The sequence below is a fragment of the Sus scrofa genome, chromosome 13 (assembly GCF_054392235.1).
Source record: "Sus scrofa isolate SSC_HxYL_T2T_F1_AM1 chromosome 13, Sscrofa_HxYL_maternal_Yorkshire_Landrace_v2.0, whole genome shotgun sequence".
Taxonomy (NCBI): domain Eukaryota; kingdom Metazoa; phylum Chordata; class Mammalia; order Artiodactyla; family Suidae; genus Sus; species Sus scrofa.
The window spans coordinates 151,195,164-151,215,103 of NC_139395.1; the positions used below are offsets into that span (position 1 = coordinate 151,195,164).

Below are 19,940 nucleotides of genomic sequence, written 5' to 3' on the forward strand. Positions count from 1 at the left end.
ATGGGGATTTATTGTTTAATGGGTATAGCGTTTCAGGCTTACAAAATGAAAAGACTTCTGGAGCTGTATGGTGGTGATGGTTGCACAACAGTAGAATGTATTGAATACCACTGAACTGTACACTTAAAATAGTTAAGATGGTAAATATTAGGTTTTGTGTCTTTTTCCACAAGAAAATTTTTAATTAAAAAAGCCAATCCAGAAGTTACGATCTTAATATTTTTTTTGTCTTTTTGCTATTTCTTGGGCCGCTCCCACGGCATATGGAGGTTCCCAGGCTAGGGGTCGAATCGGAGCTGTAGCCACCGGCCTACACCAGAGCCACAGCAACGCGGGATCCGAGCCAGTCTGCGACCTACACCACAGCTCACGGCAATGCCGGATCCTTAACCCACTGAGCGAGGCCAGGGACTGAACCCGCAACCTCATGGTTCCTAGTCGGATTCATTAACCACTGCGCCACGACGGGAACTCCAATCTTAAAATTTTAAAAAGAGGAAAAAGACCTCAAAAAAAAAAAAAAAAAAAAGAGGGAGAATTATGAAATGCCAAACAGCAGGGAAATGGAATGCCAGGCAGCCATTTTGTAATTGTAGGTTAATGAGCAGCAATGTTAATGAGAAATTAAGAGGAAACACTCATGTTACAGTGATACGTAGCATATTGCATTATTGTTGTAATATATTTGTACATAATACAGATGCTCCTTGACTTTCCATGGGGTTACTTCCTGATAAACTCACCATAAATTGAAAATATCATATCAGAAGTATATTTAATAACCTAACGTACTGAACATCAGAGCTTAGCCCAGCCTACATGAAACATGCTCAAACACAGCACACTGCAGAATAGCACTGGTTTATCCTCATAATCCCATGGCTGACTGGGAGGTGTGTCTCCCTGCTGCTGCCCGACATCACCAGAGAGTAATTTTTACCTTGTATTGGTAGCCTGGGAAAAAATCAGAATTCACAATTCAAAGTAGAGTTTTTAATGAATGCACATTGCTTTCACACCATTATACAGTCAAAAAAAAAATCCTTGGTGGGACCATCATAAGTGGGGACTTTGCACAGGAAAAGTCTAGAAGGGAATGCACCAAGCTTAGCTATATTTTCTAAAATAAGCATGTATTAATCAAGAAAAATCAGTTTAAGCTTTAAAAAGTTAAGTCAACTAAACAAATCTGTAACCTCAGGTGAATATGTTAAACATTTACAGGAGAGGGATGAAGAAGGGAGAGGTTTTTCACAGTTTAATCTAATTTAAAGCTAAGTTTATTAAATACTTAGTTTCCCCAAATCGTTCAGTATGAGTGTGCACTATATAGGTGAACAGACTGCAGTTTCTGGGTTTTTATTTTAATTCTAATTAAGACTTTCAAAAGGTAGCTCAGTTTCCTTAAAGAAAAAAAAAGGGGGGGGGGAGGGGTTCATTTCTCCCCAACTTGATTTAAAACATTCAGGAGTTCCCGTGGTGGCTCAGTGGTAAGGAACCACACTGGTATCCATGAGGATGCAAGTTTGATCCTTGGCCTCACTCATCGCTCGGTGGGTTAAGGATCCTGCCTTGTGGTAAGCTGCCGTGTAGGTCTCAGACGTGACTCACACCTGGCCTTGCTGTGGCTGTGGGGCAGTGGCAGCTGAAACTCCCTTAGTATTCCTCGCCAACATCAACTCAAAACTCAATGCCAGAGTTCCCCTTGTGGTGCAGCAGAAATGAATTCCCACTAGTATCCATGAGGATGCGGGTTGGATTCCTGGCCTCATTTAGTGGTTTGGCTATGGGGTGTGGCAGTGAGCTGTGGAGTATGTCACAGTGGTGGCAGAGCTCCTGCATTGCGGTGGCTATGGCTGTGGCTGGCAGTTGTAGATCCCTTTGGATCCCTGGCCTGGGAACGTCCATATGCCGCAGGTGTTGCCCTAAACAAAACAAAGCAAAACCTCAGTGCCTTAAAAAGACATTAAAATTTGTGCAGTACAAACACTGTGGTAAGAATACTGTGTTATTCTTTATTAACAGTAATTACCTCCACTGAAGAGGTATGCTTGGAAGTAAAACCAAAATCCCAACTAATAAGCACTGTTCTGAAATCAAGAGTCACATAATGAAAGATGTGAAATGGCCGTCAGAATTACGCAATGATAAGGAAACTGAGGGTTGATTTTTATTGACCATCAAGAACAAAAACATTCACAATGGCATACAAAAACACGAACTAAAAATACAGAATCAAATCCCACGGTCAGTGCAATTCCATCTGAAACCTAACCACCCTCTACCCCAGTCCCTTTCTCAGGTCCTGGCGGGTCCCCGCCACCACTTCCCGCTGCTGAGGCAGGGTTCTCCACCAGAAGCTCCCGCTGCAGGACGGAGAACTCCTCCCAGGTGGCCTGGAACCCGGCTCCACCCACCGCTCCAGCTCCCCGCCCCGCCCAGCTCCGTCCCCTCCCGCCCCCCCGCCCTGCCCTTCCCTTCCCTCCCCCGGTCCCGCCGCGCTCGCCCGCGTTCTGTGAGCTTCTCGCACCCTCAGCCCGAGTGTGACGAGCCTGGGCTGGCAGGGGTCTATTGCGCAAGCCCAGAGAGCTGGGCTGAAGTTAGGGGAGAAGCCTTGGCTGCGCTCCCGAGACGATGAAGCGCGGCGTTCCGCGGGCTCCTTCCCGGAAGCGGAAGTTCGGGGGGCGGGCCGAGGGCCGCTGGGAGTCCGCGGCGGTTAATTCTTTTCACCGTGCCTATTTGCTTCGCTCCATCTGGACTTTTCTGAAGCTGCGAGAGATGGTTAGGTCGGGATCTCGGCCGGGCCAGGTGAGGTCTGCGGACCTGAGGCGTCCACTCTGGGGGCGGAGAGGGACTGAGGGAGTTCTCGGGCCGGGAGCAGTGCAAAACCCCACTTGAAAAAATAAAAACAAAGGCAATGCTCCCGCGTAAAAAATGCTGGGCGAGGAGACGAGACGGGGGTCGGAGGTGGTGGCACCTGATCTTAACGTCCGAACGCTCAGTCCACAGACCTATTTTCTGTTTTAATCGTTGTGGTCCTCCAGAGCGCTGCCTTTGGTGTGGGGCCCGGGGTTCGAGTCCAACCTCCGCCGCTGGGTCGGGTGAGTTAACCGCTCCAAGCCTCGTTGCATCAACTCCAGGTTCTCGGCTCTTCCAAGTGCCTCCGTTAGCTGATCTTCGGTCAGCTAGTGTTTTACTGACAGAAAAAAAAAATTCTTCCAATTGTGTCCCTGTATTAGGCCTTTTCCCTTTCAAAGCCATGACTCTCATCATTTCTCCTCTCAGGAACACTTCTCTTTTCTTTTTTTCAGGATGAAATCTCAATTCTTTTGCCTGTCAACACAGCCATTTTTTGATGTGGCTTGAGCATTCCTTACCAGCCACTACCCTCATTCGCGTTACGTACGGTACTCTTCACCTTTGTGTTCTACGGTGCCTTGGATGCTCCTGTTCTCTCAGGCTTCCATACTTTTGTGCTTTGTTCAGCCTAGAATGCCCTGATACCTCCATTTCCCATTTCCTGTCCCTCAGATCAAGGATCACTTCTTGAAGTCTTGTCTAGCACTCTCCCATTTCCATTGTTTGGGTGCCCTTTTGCGCTCCTTTTGTGTCCTTACTAACCTTTATCAAATCACTTTTCAGGCTAGAGACATTGCTATTCTTCTGCACTGCTGAACAGCTTAACACTGTATTTTCAGGTAATCGATCAATAAGAATCAGCTACTCCTCACATAGCCCTTCTACTTGGAGTGATCTTATTCCTCCTTACATATGTCCACACCACAGCCACCCTTAGACTTTTTTTCAAGACCTGGCTGAAGACTTTCTTCATGAGTATTTTCACACCAGCCCCACCCTTATCTTTTTGTATTGAATGAACTCAGAGTATGTGCAGTCAGGAAGGGGGAAGGATATGTTTTTGTTTTTTTTTTTTCCTTTTTTTTTTTTTTTGTCTTTTGTCTTTTGTTGTTGTTGTTGTTGTTGCTATTTCTTGGGCCGCTCCCGCCGCATGTGGAGTTCCCAGGCTAGGGGTCCAATCGGAGCTGTAGCCTCCGGCCTACACCAGAGCCACAGCAACGCAGGATCCGAGCCGCGTCTGCAACCTACACCACAGCTCACGGCAACGTGGGATCGTTAACCCACTGAGCAAGGGCAGGGACCGAACCCGCAACCTCATGGTTCCTAGTCGGATTCGTTAACCACTGCACCACGACGGGAACTCCGGATATGTTTTTTTGTAGTCACAGTCACCTGCAGATCCATATTCCAATTCTGCCAGTGTTATCACAGTGATAGTAAGCAAAGTACTTTGTACTTCTCTGAGACTCCTTTTCCTTATCTGTAAAATGGGTATAAAATTCTGCCACAGAGAATTGAGGAGATTAAAGGAAAGAACCTGGTAAAACATCTGTTTCACACTTGACATAAAATAACATAATTTAGTCCCCTTGAAAACACTTAGTTTATTACTGTCTTAATGATAATAATAGCAGCTACCATTTACATCCCGCTTATGTGACAGGTACTACTTTAAGTGCTTTTACATATCACATGTAACTGTTCATGTAATCTTCACAGAGCATTAGGAAGTAGATACTATTACCCTCATTTTATACATGAGATAATTGAGGGATGGAGTTCAGATAACTTCCCTGTAGTTAAGACAACTGATTAGCAGAGGAAACAGAATTCAGATTCACATATCTGGTACCAGAGCCCATTCTTTTATACCTTAGTCTGTATTTCATTAAATGCACGACTGAACAAGCTACTGTTTCTGAAATTTAGGCTTCTGCCTCACAGAAGTAATAACAATCACAGGATGTGGATTAAGTGGTAATGAAAGGCTTTAGTACCCTCTAAATTATTCCATTAAGGTAACCTTATCTCACACTTGTTGGTAGGAGATATGACTCCTAAGAAATACTTACATTTTTCTCAATCAGTGAGTAAAAAGTTTAATAATAATATCTAGTGTAAGTAAATATGAGATTAAAAAACTGATTCTCTGATGCATTGCCTTTTGGGGCTCTTCTTTTGGAAAGCAGTTTTGCAGTGTGTATCTATGGCCTTTAGATGACTAATAACCTTTTACCAAATAATTAAACTTTTAGTCCTGAATATGAAAGGCTATTTTCAGTATATGAAAAGGTTCATTTCAGGTTTGTTTTTTAATTGTGAAAAATATGAAGTAAACCAAGGATATATTACTTCCACTTAAGAAAATGCTATACAACCATTTAAAAAGTTTGAAAAACACAAGATTCAAAATTGCAACTGTCTAGTCATGATGACTAAATAAATAATTCATATGAAGCCCCAGTAGCAGAGCACATCTGGTGCCTGTATCTTGGTTTTTAAATACTGGTGTTCACTAAGAGGAACCATGACTTCTTGGAAAAATGGCTAATTCCAGGACTGAGGCAGAGAAATTATAAGATGAACCTGGATACATCAAAATACAAAGCTCCTGCACAGCAAAGGAAACAGTTAGCAGAGTGAAAAAGCAGCTTATGGAATGGAAAAAAATATTTGTAAGCCATATATCTGATAAAGGGTTCATAACCAAAATATATTAATAAGTCTCACCTACAACTCCATAACAAAACCCAAATAACTTGATTGGAAAATGGGCAAAGGACTTGAATAGATATATCTCCAAAGAAGACATGCCAATGACCAACACATATGAAAAGATGCTTAACATCACTATCTTTAGGGAAATGCAGATCAAAACCACAATCCTACCCTCATACCTGTTAGGATGGCTGTTATCAAAAAAAGCAGAACAACAACAACAAAAAACCCCAATCCAGAAAATAAGTGTTGGTGAGGATGTGGAGAAATTTGAACCCTTGTACACCGTTGATGGGAATGTTAAAGAGTGATGCAGCTGCTGTGAAAAACCATATGAAGTTTCCTCAAAAATTAAAAATAGAACTGTCATATGATCCAGAAGTCCAACTTTGGATATTTATCCAAAAGAATGAAAAACAAGATCTTGAAGAGATATTTGCACTTCATTTTTATTACATTATTCACAATAGCAGAGATGTGATAATAACCTAAATGTCCATTGATGGGTTAATGGATACAAAGCAGTGGAATAGTTTTCAGTCTTAAAAACGAAGGAAATCCTGTCATCTGCAACATGAATGAACGTTAAGGGTATTATGCTAATGAAATAAGCCAGTCACAGGACAAATATTGCATCATTTCACTTATATAAAGTATCTAAAATAGTAGGACTCATAGAGAGGAGAATGGTAGTTGCCAGGGACTGGAGGGAGGAGGGAATAGAAATAAATATACATTTTAGTTATGCAAGGTGAATAAGTTCTAGACATCTGCTATACAGCACCATACTCTAGTTAATATTGTGTTGTACACCTGAAAACTAGGCAGCGAAGAGTAGCTTAAAAATAATGACATACTAAAATGATACAGAAGCCAGTTTGAAGAGACTCCTACTGACAGCATCTGGGACAATTTGGGCATCAATATAAGTAATAATAACGCATCACTAAATAACATAGGAGTCAATGAGTTCATACTAACAAGTGAAGTACTTCACTAAAGTGGAATGCCAACTAATAAATGTGAAAGGAATGATAGAAGTTAGTATAAATAACCACTTGACAAATGATTAAGGAAAGATCCTCAGTGGATGCTAAAACTACTAGATAAAAGTTTGATGGATGGGATGTTTGCATAATCTCAAAGTATCTCCCCACAAAATGCTTAATATTTGCAGCAGTAAAAATAGTAACCTTGTAGTGAAAAATCTGGCAGGCACCATCTTAAATAATTAAAGTGTACATCGCCAATAATGGGACAAACTGACATCATATATGCCTGTTCCTATTGTATTGAGAAGGATACAATATCCCTTTTGTGGTATTCCTGCCAAAAAACACAACCTGAAACTAATCATGAGGAAGCAGATGAGTCTAAACGTCCAGAGGGACATTGTACTGAGGTAACTGCTCATATTCTTTGAATATGTCAAGGCTGTAAAAGATGACGGATGATAACCTGGGGAACTGTACAGATTAAAGGAGACTAAGGACATAATCACAATTTAAGATGCAACATATATGATCCTGGATTGAACGTGGGCCAGATGTGTTTGTTTTTTTTTTTTTTTTTTTTTTTTTATAAAGGAGAGTATTGGGATAATTGGCAAACTGAGTAAGATCTGTAGATTAGATTATAGTATGATTTCACTGTTAATTTCCTGATTTTGATCATTACACTTGGGTTATATGAGTGACATTGTTCTTAGGAAATATTTAGGAGTAAATATTTAAATATAAAGGGTATCATGTCTGCAACTTTGAAATGATTCAGACAAAAAGTAATACTGTGCATTTTTTTGAAAGAGGACATGGCAGATGTAGTAAAATGTCAAGAGCTGGGGAGCTGTGATGATGTGTATACATTTCTTTTGTGCTATTATTTCAAAACAGTATAGGAGTTCGCATTGTGACTCAGGGGATTAAGAAACCGACTAGTATCCATGAAGATGTGGGTTCAATCTCCTGGCCTTGCTCAGTGGGTTAAGGATACAGTATTGCTGCAAGCTGCAGTGTAGGTTGCAGATGTCGCTTGGATCTGGACTTGCTATGGCTGTGGTGTGTAGGCTGGCAGCTGCAGCTCCAATTCCAACCCTAGCCTAGGTATTTCCATATGCCGAGGGTATGGCCATAAAAAGAAGAATGCAAAAACAAATTTGAAGGAAATGTGCCAGTATGATACTGTTGCAGCGTGCTTTTATCCTGACTGTTATTTTTTGCCTGATTTTCTGTAATATAACCTTATGTGTTTTTGTTTGTTTTTTGTTTGTTTATTTGTTTTTGAGAAATACTATATACAATCTTACACAGGCCATTTGCCATACATTTATCTTAGTATACTTTCTTAATTTTGAAAGATAATTATTATGGTAGTTAGACTTAGCAGTATAGTAGTTTGGCTTTTGATTATGGTCCTGCCCAGGACATTCACACAGATATTGTGAAGGGAAGGACACCGAGGGGCCCATGCAGAGACCGGTGGATCTATGTTACATGGGATCTTATGTCCTCCAACATTGGTTCTCACTGCTGGCTTCATGACTCCATCATATTCCAAGTTATCTTTAGGAGACGTGAACTGTATCAACCCAATTTACAAAGTATGTTCTCAGTAGCGTTCTTAAAAGGAGGGAGTACATATTCAAGCAAATAATAGAATATTATATAACTCCAGAAAGTTTGAATAGTAGCTAGCTGCTCACAGCTATCTTAGTATGAAATTATGCTAAGCGGTTGTGGCTCATACCAGTATTCATGAGGATGCAGGATTGATCCCTGGCCTCACTCAGTAGGTTAAGGATCTGATGTTGCTGTGAGCTGTGGTGTAGGTCGCAGATGCAGCTTAGATCCCACGTTGCTGTGGCTGTGGCATAGGCCAGCAGCTGCAGCTCTGATTTGACCCCTAGCCTGGAAACTTCTACATGCCACAGGTACGGCCTTGAAAAATCATAAATGTAACTGCCAACAGTGCCTGCACCTGGAGGATAAGATGAGGGAATGAGTAGGAAATTTAATGTCTTTTAAATATTATATTTTGAATAGAGATTATATTTATCTGATATAAAATTGTTAAAATAGGGTGTTCCCACTGTGGCACAGTGGGTTAAAAATCCAACTGCAGTGACTAGGGTCATGGAAGTATGGGTTCGATCCTTGGCCCAGTGCATAGGATTAAAAGACCTGGTGTTGCTGCAGCTATGGCATGGGTTAGTCCCTGGCCTGGGAACTACCCATAATATGGGTATGGCCACACTAAAAAATAAATAAATAAATAAATAAATAGTTATTAAGATATAAAAAGGTATACCGTGGAAAGTATCCCTTGCTCTGTCCTCCAGATTCTTTTTCTCTCTATACAGGTAACTACAATTAACTGTTTCTTATATAACTCTCAATATATTGGTACATGTATAAGCAAATACATATTTTTTTTTATTTTACATAAAAGAAGCCCACTTAAGTTACTTTTAAAATTCAATATTAGAAAACATATGCATTTAAAAAGAAAGATTGAGGAGTTCCCCTCGTGGCGCAGTGGTTAACGAATCCGACTAGGAACCATGAGGTTGCGGGTTTGATCCCTGGCCTTGCTCATTGGGTTCAGGATCCGGTGTTGCCGTGAGCTGTGGTGTAGTTTGCAGACTTGGCTCGGATCCCGCGTTGCTGTGGCTGTGGTGTAGGCCGGCGGCTATAGCTCTGATTAGACCCCTAGCCTGGGAACCTCCATATGCCGCAGGTGCGGCCCAAGAAAAGGCAAAAAGACAAAAAATTTAAAAAAAGAAAAAAAAGAATGAGATGTAGGCAAAGAGAAATGGTAGAGTTTTCACGTGCTAGTCTTGTTAGGCATTCAAAAGGATGTGGATAAATAGAATCAGAGTTTTAAACTCTGCCCTGTATCTTGAATTAACTTATATGTTAAGAAGAATGGGGGCGTTCCCGTCGTGGCGCAGTGGAAACAAATCCAACTAGGAACCATGAGGTTGCAGGTTCAATCCCTGGCCTTGTTCTGAGTTAAGGATCCAGCGTTGCCTTGAGTTGTGGTGTAGGTCACAGTCCTGACTTGGATCTGCTGTGGCGTAGGCCGGCAGCTGTAGCTCCAATTCGACCCCTAGCCTAGGAACCTCCATATGCTGTGGTGTGGCCCTCAAAAGCAAAAAAAAAAAAAAAAAGATGGGGAATGTAGAACATATTGAGGGAATGAATATAGTCCACACTTACTGTAGTAGGTACTCCCAGTTAAAATATCTTAGCTTCACCTTCTGCTTAGGTAGACTTAAGGAACAAATTGTATGTGTTGCTTGCTCAACATTTTGTAAAGAACAAATTATTTATTTATAAAAGTTCAATTATATTTGTGGGGTTTATTAAAAATTAATATGATACATAAAATGAAATATTATTCAGCTTTAACAAGAAATTTTGCACATACTTCAACATGGATGAACCTTGATATTGTTATGCTAAGCAAAATAAAAAGGGACAAATACTGTATGATTCCACTTATATAAGCTTCCCAGAGCAGTCAGATTGATAGAAACACAAAGTAAAAGGGTGCTGCCAGGGCTTAGCGGACGAGAGGTTAATGATGAATGGGTACAGAATTTCAGTTTGGGAAGATGGAAGAGTTCTGAAGACGGATGGTAGTGATAGTTGCAAAATAATGTGTGTAGTTAATGCCACAGAACTGTACACTTTTTTTTTTTTTTTTTTTTTTGTCTTTTTGCTATTTCTTTGGGCCGCTCCCGCGGCATATGGAGGTTCCCAGGCTAGGGGTCAAATCGGAACTGTAGCCACTGGCCTATGCCAGGGCCACAGCAACGCGGGATCCGAGCCGCATCTGCAACCTACACCACAGCTCACGGCAACGCCGGATCCTGAACCCAATGAGCAAGGCCAGGGATCAAACCCGCAACCTCATGGTTCCTAGTCGGATTCGTTAACCACTGCGCCACGACGGGAACTCCTGTACACTTTAAAATGACTAAATTGGTAGGTTTTATGTATGTTTTATCACAAAAAAAGGAAACGAAACAAACTTTTGGGTTTTGTCAAAACAGTGTACTGAGAATATAATAAAATATTTGTTTATCTACTACAACATAATGCATTATTTTCATAGGTATTATCTTCAGGAAAGCACACTGGACCTGCTAAGTTAACAAACAGAAAGAAAGGGTGAGTACCTAAAGAAGTTTACAACTTCAGGAACTCTGAAAAAGTATTTTCAGATCTTTGGGCTGGCCTAAATTTTGCCTACCCCTGAAAACTAGATAGGTTCTCTATTTCACCACTCCGGGGAGGAAGCATTTTTATCTTCCCATATTGATCATTTTAGTGTTTAATGAAGTCCTGCATAGATCCATCATTTCCAGGGTTGGACAAGCTTTCTTATCCAGCCTTTCCTGGAAAGAAAAATGACTATAATACATTTTGGGGAAAAAAACTTTTTGTATTATTTGTAAAAATACTAACAAACTTGTATTTTAGGACTCATTTAAGAAAGATATCCCGTCTTAATGCAGATTCTGGCTATCCCACTCATTCTGATTCAGAAAGTCAGGTAAGATTAAATAGTAGATACAACATATACTACTTTAATTAGTTTTCAGGTGAAAGCTAAGAAGGAGGAATTCAATGGTGAAGTATTAATTGCCCTAAGGGAGAATGAAGGCTTCATGGAGTTTCCATTGTGGCTTAGCAGTAACAATCCAGCTAGTATCCATGAGGATGTGGGTTCAATCCGGGGTCTCTCTCAGTGGGTTAAAGATCCAGCATTGCCATGAGCTGTGGTGTAGGTCACACAGATGTGGCTTGGATCCTGTGTTGCTGTGACTGTGGCTGTGGCTGGCAGTTGCAGCACAGATCTGACCTCTAGCCTGGGAACTTCTATATGCCAAAAAAAAAAAACCAAAAAAAGAATGAAGGCTTTTTGCTTTAAAACGTTTCTACCAATAATAAATTGCTTCTAAATAAGGGGATTTTTAAATTACAGATTTTTTTTTTTTCCTGTGTTAAAATTTTATGTACAAATTTCTAAATGACTTTCTCCTTACAGAGTGAAACAGTACAGGGGCTTGATGGTTGTGCTTCTTTGCTACGGGACATTTTGAGAAATGAAGATTCAGGTTTTACTTTTTAAATGCTTCTTTGCTGATCACTTTTTCTCAATTACATAGTTCTATTAGGGCTAATGAATTTTTGTTTTAATTATTAATAGGTTCAGAAATAGCATATTCAGAAAATAGATATAACCCCAGACCTTTAGAAAGCAAAAGATGTGGATCTAAAAAGAAAGGACATGAAAAACAACACACTGTTCCTTCAGTAGTCCGGAAAGAAATTTGTAAGTATTTTTTCTCGTATTTATTTATTTATTTTTGTCTTTTGTGGTTTTTTTTAGGGCTGCCCCCACAGCGTATGGAGGTTCCCAGGCTAGGGGTCAAATTGGAGCTGTAGCCGCTGGTCTATGCCACAGCCACAGCAACACTGGATCTGAGCCAGCCTTGTCTGCGACCTACAGCACAGCTTACGGCAACGCCAAATCCTTAACCCATAGAGCAAGGCCAGGGATCAAACCCGCAACCTCATGGTTCCTGGTAAGATTTGTTTCTGATGCGCCACGTCGGGACTCCATCTTATTTATTTAAATGCAATACTTAATTGTGTTATTCAGGTGTGTGTGTTCAGGCTTTTTTTGTCTTTATTCGGTTTCTAATTGTTGAGAAGTTGCTTTTTTTTAACTATCATTTTCCCAAGAGGAAAGTAGAAAAAAAAAGTAGCTAGGTTTTGTAGGAGAGATGATTCAAAAACAGAATGACATTTGGGAGGTATGTGGTTATCTCCTTGCCCCTTGTTTCTGTTGATATTCACAAATTGGTTAGGTTTTGTGTGTGTACATACGGTTTTAAAGTATTTTATGTACATATATTTTATTTTGTTTATTTTTTTATATACGTATATTCTAGGTAAGTTCTGTAGCTCAACTTTTTAAGCTGCACAGTTAGAAGATGTAAATAGGAAGATAAAATTCCACGTTGGATAGATAGGTAAGGAAAGAAGGCCTGCCACTAATTGACAGTGAATGTAGCCAAGGATGTTTTACACCCTCACAGTTAACTTACTGACTTAATTGAGTGTAATAATTCAGTAAGCAGTTTGTGTGTTTGTTTTGCTTTCCAGGGCCATATCCGCAGCATGTGGAAGTTCCTAGGCTAAGGGTCGAATCAGAGCTGCAGTTACCGGCCTACACACCACAGCCACAGCAACAAGGGATCTGAGCCACGTTGTGACCTATGCTGCAGCTTGTGGCAATGCCAGATCCTTAACCCACTAAGCAAGGCCAAGGATCAAACCTACATCCTCAGGGGTACTGGTCAGGTTCGTAACACAATCAGCCACAACAAGAGCTCCACAAAAGCAGTTTAGAATAAGCAAGTTTTGATTATGTTGTTCCCTGGAGGCCTAGAGAACAAGATAGCCCAAAATGGAGATGGAAAAGTCCATGCTTGGAATTCAGATGGTTGAGAATGGAAACAGCTAGTTCCATAGTTTAGGTGAGCCAAAAAACTTGAGCACAACAGTTAATGCTTAGATTCAGCTTAACCAACCCTGGATCTGGTCAAAGAGACTGAGAAAATAAGGGTAGAGCATTCAAAGGACTAGAGGCTGATGTTGCAATGGTCCTGAGATAGGGAGATGAAGTATAGGAAATAATTGACTCATCTTGGAGGCCACTCATTTAGCCTGTATTGTCTGCTCAAGATGGCAGTCTCTAGCCTCACGTGGCCACTGAGCACTCCCAGGAGCTGAATTATAAATGTTACTTTACTTTAATTAATTTAAATTTAAGTTTGAATAAATTTGATATGTGATCTAGTTATTAGAAAACTTTAAAGTATGTTTAGAATAACTTAGGTAAGTAAATCTATTTTTTAACTCTAAGTTTTATTAAATCTAAATACACATTGAGGATTTCTGGTGAAAATTTACCATCTAGATGGAGATATGCTTTGTAGTAAAATACAAAGTATGAAGATTTAATACAAAAAATAAAATATCTCAGTGTTTAGGAGTTCTGTTGTGGCTCAGTGGTGAACAAACCCAACTAGTGTCCATGAGGACAAGGGTTCGATCCCTGGCATCGCTCAGTGGGTTAAGCATCTGGCGTTGCTGTGAGCTGTGGTGTAGGTTGAAACGCGGCTCAGATCCCATGTTGCTGTGGCTGTGGTGTAGGCCGGCGGTTATAGTTCCAATTCAACCCCTAGCTTGGGAACTCCATATGCCGTGGGTGTGGCCCTAAAAATACAAAAGACAAAAAAAAAAAAGGTATATATATGTATCAATGTTTAATGCTAATTGCATGTTGAAATGTGACTATTTTGGCTATATTGATTTGAATAAAACATGAGGATTAATATTACCTATTTTTTACTTTTTTAATATAGCCACTGAAAAATTTTAAATTATGTATACACTTTACATTATATTTCTATTGGACAACATTTGTCTTAACCAGGGATCAGCATACTGCAGCCAATTTTGTCTTATAAATAATCTTTAGTTATCTATTTTGTAAATAAAATTTTATCAGAGCATGGCCCTGTGAATTCATTTATGTATTTTCTGTGGCTGCTTTTGTGCTGCTGTTGCAGAGTTTAGTAGTTTTGACAGAGACCATCTGGCCTGCTAAGGGTAAAGTGTTGATTCTCTGGTCTGATAAGAAAACGTGTGCCAACCCCTGGTCTAGTTCTTGAAGTAGAGGCGTATTTATTGGGGCTAATAAAGGAGTGGTAGCACCAATTGCCTATTCCTCACTCTCATTTGAAATGTACATGACTGACAGTGATGGCATAGTAGCACCTTGTTGAATCCCAGCTTAACTGTTATCAGAGTTCCAACAGAAAATAGGATTGCAGCACTCAAATTAGGATAATTTGAGGTTTATTTGCAAGGAAACACATTACAAAGGTGTGACTGGGGTATAGGAAAACCACAGGTGATTGTGCTAGCTTGGTGCCAGCAGCGACAGCAGAGCTGTTATTATCACTAGACCTTAAGGGATAAGGTGAGGAAGAGGTTACTGGGACTCAGAGGTACTGCTGTGTAGATTAGTCTGCCTTGAGAAGAGCAGTGAGCTTCATGGGATAAAGCCAGCCCACAGGGGTCCCATAGAGAGGGAGTTGGAACTAAATACTCTGAATTCATGCCTCTTCCTTTCCTTGATAATGCCAAGACTCCCATTGGGTCAGACCCAATTGGAAGCCTCTTGATGTATAACATATCTGGGATTTGGTTGTCATTCTTACAAGCTAGTCAGTTGACCTTACTGTGTCATTGCATGTTTTTTTTTTTTTCCTTTTTTTTTTTTTTATTACTCAATGAATTTATTACATTTGTAGTTGTACAATGATCATCACAATCCAATTTTATAGGATTTCCATCCCACAACCCCAGCTCATTCCCCCACCCCCCAAACTGTCTCCTTTGGAGACCATAAGTTTTCCAAAATCTGTGAGTCAGTATCTGTTCTGCAAAGAAGTTCATTCTGTCCTTTTTTCAGATTTCACATGTCAGTGAAAGCATTTGATGTTGGTGTCTCATTGTATGGCTGACTTCACTTAGCATGATAATTTCTAGCTTCACCCATCATTGCATGTTGCTAGACACAAGATTCTTGGGTCAGAGACAAAGGACTTTATTACGCATAGCATAACAAGCAGTATATACATCAGCATGTTTGTGTATTTGTGTTGGTTCTTCCTTGCTGCCAGTTCCCATTGAAATAATGGGATGGAACCTAGGCAGATGCTGCACATGCTGCAGGTTTAAGTTTCAGCTGAGGGTCACTGAGCTTGGGGACTCCATTGCTTTGTTAATGAGAGTAAGCAAGCCTATACTTGTCTCAAGGAGAAACATTTCCTTATCCCTCAAGGTTGCTCACTACAAACATAACCCTGAGAAATGGCCTTGGTAAAGGGCTTAGGTCAAGTCCTTACTTCCTCAGTTGACTCAGCAACACGTGTAGAGGCAGAAGAGACCGATGAAGGAATGTCTGTTAACAATCTAATCCATATACATCAGCATCCCAGAGAGAGTAGATCAGGATGGAGACAGATTGAGCATAAGTTTGGAGGAGCAAATGAGAAAGATCTGGCATCTAGCCTCCCTATTAAATTTTTATTTGGATTAGAATCTGATCAGCAGTTCTGGCCTGTGATCAGGATACAAAATTCTTATTGTCCTTTCCTCTACACTTTCATCTTTAGAAAGAATGACCTGCTTCCCATAGGACAATCACCTTGTATTTGAAATTAGTTCTCATTGATTTATTCATTCCTGAGGTTGACCCATCAGAAGCAGAAGCCTCTTTCCATTTGGTTAAGTTACTGTCTTTTTTAGTTGAGCAAACTCTGGCACTATATTTAGTTGATCTTTTTTTTTCCTTTTTTTGTGATTGGCAGCTGTTAAAACAGTATTAGGTTTTTTGTTCTGTTATCATAGTGCTCAAAATACACAAAACCGTGCTTAGCAATTGTTTTCTTTTCCATCTCTGTACAAGTGAGATAAGCATAAATAGGACTTCAGGGAATCTCTTATAGCATGTTAACTAGTATCTATGTATCACTTTAATTTTGACATACATTATCTTATCTTACTATTTTATGTTAACTATCTTCTGGGGCTTGGACTCTTTTTTTGTGTGTGTGTTTTTTTAAGACTGCACCTATAGCATATGGAAGTTCCCAGGCTAGGGGTCACATCAGAGCTGTAGCTACTGGCCTACGCCACAGTGACAGCCATAGCCACAGCAGTGCAGGATCTGAGCAGGGTCTGTGCCAGATCATTAACCTACTGAGCGAGGCCAGGGATCGAACCCACATCCTCATGAACACTAGTCGGGTTCGTTACTGCTGAACCACAATGGGAACTCCTTGGACTCCTTATGTGTTTTCTTTCTGGGACCTGCCTGATCATTGAGCATCCATGGACCACACATACCTACCCTGATGTATATTGGGAGGAAGGGGCAAAAAGGCAGTTCCAAAAGTGCATTGAGAGCTTGCTTGAGAGTACTCCTGACATTTAAACAAACAAACAAACAAAAAAACCATTTTAAAATAAGTGACTTTTTACATTTTGATAACTGTGTTGAATGCATGGGCACATGACCCTACTTTGAGTGGCCTACATTTCTGCCCTCACTTTGGGGAAATACACCGCTACAGGCATAATATTTTGAGCATTGATTTCCCCCTTCAATGCCAGGTGTTCTTTTACATATTTCAAATTAAATGGGCATCCAGCAGCTCCTATATGTAGTAGATATTTGTTCTATATTTGGGTGGCAGGAATTATCTTACCTGTCAGACAATGGTTGTACATCTAGCGCTACACAGCAGCTAGAATTCAAGGACAGAAAAAATTCTGAGGACTGAATAAATGACTCTATCCCTTTCATGAATTCTAGTTATCAACTGACACCAATTAGACACTGCTGCCCTAATTTGTTTGGTGAAAATGTTTATGTAGGATGCTTTGGTATAGTGAATTAGAGCAATGTATACTTCATTTGTATTTGTGTAGTAACAGGCTATTTTGTTGTTGATGGTGGGTTTTTTTTTAATATTGAAATATATATCCATGTATATCCATTTATGGATAGCTTGGGATAATTTAAGATTTTTTCTCAAATACAAATATGTAATATTCTCAGTAGAGTTTCATATAGATTGAGTTAGTAAAGAGGTAAAGTAAGTCATTTTAGCTCTAAAGCTTTGAATTTTAAGAAATGTTTGAAATTTATTAATTTATGTTGGATGATGACATCTGCTGGCAAAGGGATAATATTGTAGTTCAGCTTTATCAGAGATTGTGAAAACCATCCCTTGAAAAGAAGGTGAGTGAAAGCCAATGCTTGGGACCTGTGAGTGTAAAATTTGAGAATTCCTCAAACCAGACAATTTTTATCTTATGCAACCAAAGGAAATCCAAGAGCAGAAGAGAAACTAGAAATCAGGAAAAGAAGATTAATGTGCTGGATGGCCAGGGGCTGCCTATGATCTCACCCTTCATCATTTTAGATTCCAAAGTTAAAATGTTTTAGAGGATTCTTTCCCACTTCATTTATTATAAAATTGTGTTTCTAATAAATTTTTTTTTACAGAAACGTTTATTAACCAATTAGTTGTAGCTCATCTATTCAAATAGCAAAGAATAACTGTAACTGCATGTCACCTCAAGGGGACATGAATAGAGGTATATTACTGTTATCAGATGGGAAGATTTGTGAATATGAAATATTTAATTGTCTATATTAAGACTGCAGCCATTTGGTATTAGATATAACATTTACTGAGTTCTTACTGTGTGCTAGACGTTGATACTTGTGCTATCTCAATTACTTTTCACAACAATCTTATGGAATAGGTAATGCTCTTATTATCATCATCTCTCTGATGAGGAAGAGGAGGCCAAGAGAGCATAGATAATTTGCCAGAAGTTATTCAGCTAGTAACTATTAGAGGTCATATTTAGGCTGGGGAAATAGGTTCACAGGAATAGTTTTTCTCAAAAGGAAGTAAAACCTCAGTTAAAATGGAAGCAGCGGTTATCTCTAATGATTTTCATAGTCAATTATTAACTTAGTCTTTTTATTAATTTTTTAAATTATTTTTTTAAATTACTAAAAATAATTAATTGTTTTTCAATTATTTTCTTTATTTTTTATTACAGTGTTTCATCTGCCTTTAATTTTTTTTTTTTAATCTTTTTTGGCCTCCTCACAGCATATGGAGTTCCTGGGCCAGGGCCGAGCAACACTGGATCTTTTAAAGCACTGCCAAGCCAGAGGTTGAATCTGTGTCCTGGTGCTGCAAAGACACTGCCAGTCCTACTGTGCCACAACAGGAACCCCTGCCTTTAATTTTTTGCTTTTACTTAAGTAAAAGTAACAACAACAAAAAAGAAAACTAATGGAGTTCCTGTCACGGCTCAGCAAAAATGAATCTGACTAGTATCCATGAGGTTGCGGGTTCGATCCCTGGCCTTGCTCAGTGTGTTAAGGATCTGATGTTGCCGTGAGCTGTGGTGTAGGTCACAGACATGGCTCGGATCCGGTGTTGCTGTGGCTGTGGCATAGACCAGCGGCTACAGCTCCAATTTGACCCCTAGCCTGGGAAACTTTGTATGCTGTAGGTTGGCCCTAAAAAGACACACATGCACAAAAAGTAAGGAAAAGTAAGTTTTATGCTTTTAGCAGTGTTTTTATTTTCAATAAATTGCATATGTATTTGGGGAATTCCATGCCATTAAAAAATTTTTAACTATTTTCACTTTTTAAATAGTTAAGAAATAACTTTCATAGAGCAAGATAGGAGTTCCCGACATGGCTCAGTGGTTAACGAATCCGACTAGGAACCATGAGGTTGCAGGTTCAATCCCTGGCCTCGCTCAGTGGGTTAAGGATCTGGCATTGCCATGAGCTGTGATGTAGGTCATAGACGTGGCTCGGATCCCGCGTTGCTGTGGATCTGGTGTAGGCTGGTGGCTACAGTTCTGATTCCACCCCTAGCCTGGGAACCTCCATATGCTGCAAGTGTGGCCCTAGAAAAGACAAAAAAAAAAAAAAAAGCAAGTTCATAAATCTCAGTGCATTTTTGTGTATGTGTACACCCATATAGTCACCACCCAGATGAAAATATAGAACATTTTCGGTATCCGTCTAGGCTCTCAACCATCAATATTCTCATCATCACCTATCTCCTCATCCTTCAGTAACCACTTTTCTGACTTGTATCTCCATTGGATACTTTTATTATCTTTGAACTTCATATACGTGCAGTCGTACACTATATAGTCTCATGTCTGACTCACACATCATGTCTATTTATTTCATGTAGGTAGTTTAAATCTATCAGTAGTTTATTGTTTTCCATTGCTCTGTAGTGTTCCATCATATGAGTATACCACAATTTATCCATTTCTACTATTCATGGCTATTTGAGTATTTTCAGTTTTTGGCTATTACAATAAAGCTGTTGTGAACATTCTTTTATACATCTTTTAGTAGATATAAACACTCATATCTGTTAGGTATGTACCTGGAAGTACAATTGCTGTATCATAGAATATGTGTTTAGCTTTGGTAAGTACTGCCAAAAGCTATGTATTTCTCTAAATTTATTTTGTACCCTGATACCAAACTTAACCAGAACACTCTAGTATCTGTTAATAGTCTTTAAAAAAAATTTGGGAGGGGGATCTTATTAGACAAAGCAATAGATTTTGACAGTTTTCTATAGAGTGGTGCTATGTAGAAAACTTTGTTGTTTTTCATGTATTAGTTTATTGATACTAGATTTTTAC

General features: G+C 39.7%; 1 protein-coding gene across 41 annotated transcripts in view; it reads left to right on the plus strand.

Moving 5' to 3' along the window:
* Positions 1 to 2,475: 2,475 nt before the first annotated feature.
* The window catches only part of CCDC14 (coiled-coil domain containing 14), a 48,744-nt gene continuing 31,279 nt past the window's right edge, over positions 2,476 to 19,940 (plus strand). For 13 of the 41 annotated variants that reach the window (XR_014824650.1, XR_014824646.1, XR_002337868.2 and 10 more), the window contains exons 1-6: positions 2,476 to 2,808; positions 3,045 to 3,101; positions 10,696 to 10,751; positions 11,064 to 11,136; positions 11,632 to 11,701; positions 11,794 to 11,919. Coding sequence is in view for 6 of the 41 variants with exons in the window: in XM_021070220.2 (XP_020925879.2) it covers positions 2,635 to 2,808; positions 3,045 to 3,101; positions 10,696 to 10,751; positions 11,064 to 11,136; positions 11,632 to 11,701; positions 11,794 to 11,919 (556 nt within the window). In the remaining 35 variants the exon portion in view is untranslated. Of the gene's footprint in view, positions 2,809 to 3,044; positions 3,102 to 3,311; positions 3,408 to 3,642; positions 3,699 to 10,695; positions 10,752 to 11,063; positions 11,137 to 11,631; positions 11,702 to 11,793; positions 11,920 to 19,940 lie in introns of all 41 variants that reach the window. The other 28 variants (XR_014824655.1, XR_014824652.1, XR_002337869.2 and 25 more) reach the window with 12 other exon arrangements.